Source organism: Tigriopus californicus, chromosome 1, assembly GCF_007210705.1.
Source record: "Tigriopus californicus strain San Diego chromosome 1, Tcal_SD_v2.1, whole genome shotgun sequence".
Taxonomy (NCBI): Eukaryota; Metazoa; Arthropoda; class Copepoda; order Harpacticoida; family Harpacticidae; genus Tigriopus; species Tigriopus californicus.
This window is the reverse complement of record NC_081440.1, coordinates 3,405,984-3,409,487: the sequence shown is the minus strand read 5'-3', so window position 1 is coordinate 3,409,487 and position 3,504 is coordinate 3,405,984. Positions and strand designations below refer to the sequence as shown.

The 3,504-nt window shown below is 44.3% G+C and overlaps 1 protein-coding gene across 1 annotated transcript; it reads right to left on the bottom strand.

The window, feature by feature from the left end:
• Positions 1 to 23: 23 nt before the first annotated feature.
• Positions 24 to 2,793, bottom strand: LOC131882462 (glucose-induced degradation protein 4 homolog). The gene is made up of 4 exons (XM_059229611.1): positions 2,386 to 2,793; positions 1,427 to 1,799; positions 1,112 to 1,344; positions 24 to 829 (listed from the first exon to the last, which is right to left on the bottom strand). The coding sequence occupies exons 2-4, from the start codon at positions 1,757 to 1,759 to the stop codon at positions 766 to 768; spliced, it is 630 nt and encodes a 209-aa protein (XP_059085594.1). The 5' UTR covers positions 1,760 to 1,799; positions 2,386 to 2,793; the 3' UTR covers positions 24 to 765.
• Between the last annotated feature and the right edge of the window lie 711 nt (positions 2,794 to 3,504).

Sequence of the window (3,504 nt, the reverse complement as noted above, 5' to 3'; positions counted from 1 at the left end):
TAAAAAGGAGAGAACCATCACAGTTGGTTTGATCAATGATTTTTGTAATTCATGGTTCGTATAATACGGGTTGCCCCACACAGACTTCAGGGCATCCCCGGAAGGATCGCACATCGTGTTCGATAAGGTACATGGTGTATACGTGAGTTTATGGGTATGGGTGTGCGTGTAAGCTAGTCTTGAAATTTTCGTTCATGAACATGTGTGATACTAGCGACTCAAAACTAGTAAAAGAGGTTGACCAGGTTAAACAATGCTTAATATTTTCAGATACTTCGGTATGGCGAAGCATTAGTGGAAATGGAGGCGGTACGAGGACTATACGTTCACATGCAGGATATGGGAAGCAAGCGAAAAGCTTGGGAATCTTTTTCCAAGACCAAAGAGTGAGAGAGAGAGAGAGTTAGTAGCTCATGGAGTCGCACTGACATATGAATGGTATAATTGAATATGGCATGCCAATGGCAATCAAATCAAAGTGATGCGCTGTCGATTGGAAGACGACTGGGCTTGTTGTTTCTCACAAGAGACGTAGCTGAACTATGGGCAAAATACCTCGGTAGATTGGGAGCTTAGGATTGTTGAGGGTTCGATACACGATCATTAGCATTGAGAGAGTGGTCATTGACCATGATGAATAAGGACCAGATCACGAATTTCGGTGTCAAGAGAGGGTTGTGTCACCCGCTCGCTCATCACAAGTTCATCCCCAAAGCTGAGTGTTTCACGAGGCTTTTGGGCGTTTCGTTGGTTTGTTAAACGTATTCATCGGAATTCATAGATCTGGTGGGAATGATCCGGAACGTGTTTAAGAGTCAAGCTTTGAAACCTGAAACAGCAAGATGAGGGAGCAGTGTTAGTAAGGGGTGATATACTATTATTATTATTATTATTATGCCAGTGTTTTCTGAAGAGACACTTGATGTAAAATGATGAACAAGGATAAAGACGCACGCCTTTAAATTGGACTACCCATACTTAATGTACAGATGGGACTAACAATTAAGACAATATTTCCTCTAAAAACAAAAAAAAATGTGAGGTGCTTCAACATGGATAAGTTCACTGAAAAATATACAAAACCACTTCAAATTCATATTATATGACGAACCATTCAGAGTTCCTGTGGAAGTAGTAACCATCCACGGTGGACTTGGACTTCTGAAAGCAAATGTAGTAGAAACCCGCAAAAGACGCCCCATTGATGTCTTTGATGGTATGATCGGGCACTAGGAAATGCTCTTTCCATCGCATGAATACGAAATCTGTCTTGGCCAGTGCTTCATAATCGAAATGGTCCGAGTTGAAGTTCTTGGCGTATGGATAGAAGGCATCAAATTTGCCCTGAAAGTCATCCGAAGAGCTCAGATTAACATCTGGCCTCCCAAATATCCTCACGTATCAGGACACGTATCAGGACTCTTACCCAATGTTTCTTGTCAACGTCTTCATCAGCGTCCCATTTCCGAGTGAGGAAGGGGTGTTTCTTACTGATGATTTCACCGTCGAAGAAGGTCGTGAGTGTGGGATACTCTTCAGTGAGGCCTTTGATCTTCAAATACCCGCACAAATAGGAGTTTTCCAGATCCACGTGCTGAAGAATGACCTCAACAGCGTACTCGTTTCCCTTGGACCGTTGATGGCCGGTGAAACGAGACCCGTTGTAGAGGAGGGAGGAGGCCACGCCTGGCTGTTTCGAGTTGACCGGAGGCCGAGGCGGGATCATGCTGGCCTCCAACGGAATGGTCCGGACGGGCATGGTTACGCCTGGACGCGTTCCACTCGAGAGTCAAATGGACCTGAAGTCAAGCAAGGGCCCTATGAAGCCAATTTAAACACACAAAGCCTGGCTCGGTTAGACACGATCGGGTTGACATATTGACAACTAAGTGCGTATTTCAGAAACGTCGCCTCGAGTTTGGGTGGGTTAGTAACGCTGGAGGACGAAAAAAAATGGGCATCGAGCCAACTGGATGGAGTTGATCCGTTTGCCGGCATTACATAATCAAAACGAACTAGAATCCAAAGGCAGGAGGGCTGACCCTTGAGATGTTTTGGGGCCTGGCCACTGAAACACTAAAACTGGGCTGAATCACGAATCGAGGCACAAAATAGTGGATGAGGGAGATTATGAAAGGCGAGCCACACATAATTCTATACTTCTACGGCTCATCGGGTTTAAACTACAACAGACTAAATTCACCCCACCCCACCCCAAAAAAAAATAATAATCCCAGCTTTTAGTGTCACCCCCCCCTCAAGTCCATCTCAAGTGGATAATACTGGCCAACTCCAGATGTGTAGGTCTGGGCATGATGATCATTTTGGATCCGATCCCGTCGTTACGAATGGATTGACAAACCCCAAAAGTGTACGTCTGCTTACTTGGCACGTCGTTGACGTGAAGATGGATTGGCCCAGGCTGATCAGAGGGGTAATCGGGCCGAATTCAGATTCCGGCGGAGGAGAAATGAAATTGACGGGGAATAGCTCGGAATGGATTCAAAACGTTGATGAGAATTATTGGGGAGGGACGTGGATGGTGTGTGATGGATAGGATGATGATGATGATGATATGGCCAGGCTGTTCCAGGGCCGTGGAGCGGGCATACGGGTCCAGATGGCCTTGTCAATGGGCTCTCTCTCCGTCTCAACCAGGTGGATTGAACGCCCACAATGATCAAGTCCCACTGAGTGCTACACCATCAATCCAGTGTCGACTCACTCACTCACTCACTCAGGATAAACGTTATTCTCCACCGATTAGTTGGCGGTGCTCATTTTTAAATTCGTGACAAACTGTTAGAACGGTTCTGAGACAGAGTTTAAGGGCTATTAATATCGTTTTAGGTTAGGCTGGGTTAGGTTAGCTCAGGTTAGGTTAGGTTTGATAAGGTTAGGTTGAGTTTAAAAAAAGGTCGCACCGCCAACTAATCGGTGGAGAATAACGTTTACCCTCACTCAATAATGTGTCTTAGGCAGCTTATGGAACAGATCTGACGTAGTAAAGTGACCACAGGGCCACCATGATAACCTCAGCGGAATTGCGCTATCTTATGCGGATTGTCAGCTTCAACGGGTTGCCAGGGCCTGGATTGAGTGGGGCTCAGTTGGGTAGAATGGGAAAGGATGAAAGATTTCGAATCGATGACATGGTCTAAGTTTTTTTGGCAATTGTGAGAGCGGGGTGGGCGTTTTCTTTTGGGGCACTTTTGTCCAAACGTGTTGGGATGAGTGGAAAGGTAGCCAATTCTAAACCTGCAAAACAACACAAAAAACAATTAGATTAAAAATAAAAAATGATAATAATATTATTGACATCGGACCAAAACAGAGCAAAGTTACATGATGTCAAAGAAGCATTGTTTCTGACCCCTCATGTTTACAAAGTAACAAAAAATCATTATAACTCCATGGCAATGAAAAAGTTTTTTTTTTCATCTGAATTTGATTTATAAAGATATTTGTAAATGGCACAAAACAAGTGAAAAGTTCAAAACATAT

Excerpts from the sequence above, each read along its gene's own strand:
- LOC131882462 (XM_059229611.1), bottom strand. The coding sequence starts at position 1,759 with ATGCCCGTCCGGACCATTCCGTTGGAGGCCAGCATGATCCCGCCTCGG. Across the intron at positions 1,345-1,426 it reads ACGTTGACAAGAAACATTGG|GGCAAATTTGATGCCTTCTA; the intron begins GTAAGAGTCCTG and ends GATGACTTTCAG. Across the intron at positions 830-1,111 it reads TTCCACAGGAACTCTGAATG|GTTTCAAAGCTTGACTCTTA; the intron begins GTTCGTCATATA and ends TTGCTGTTTCAG.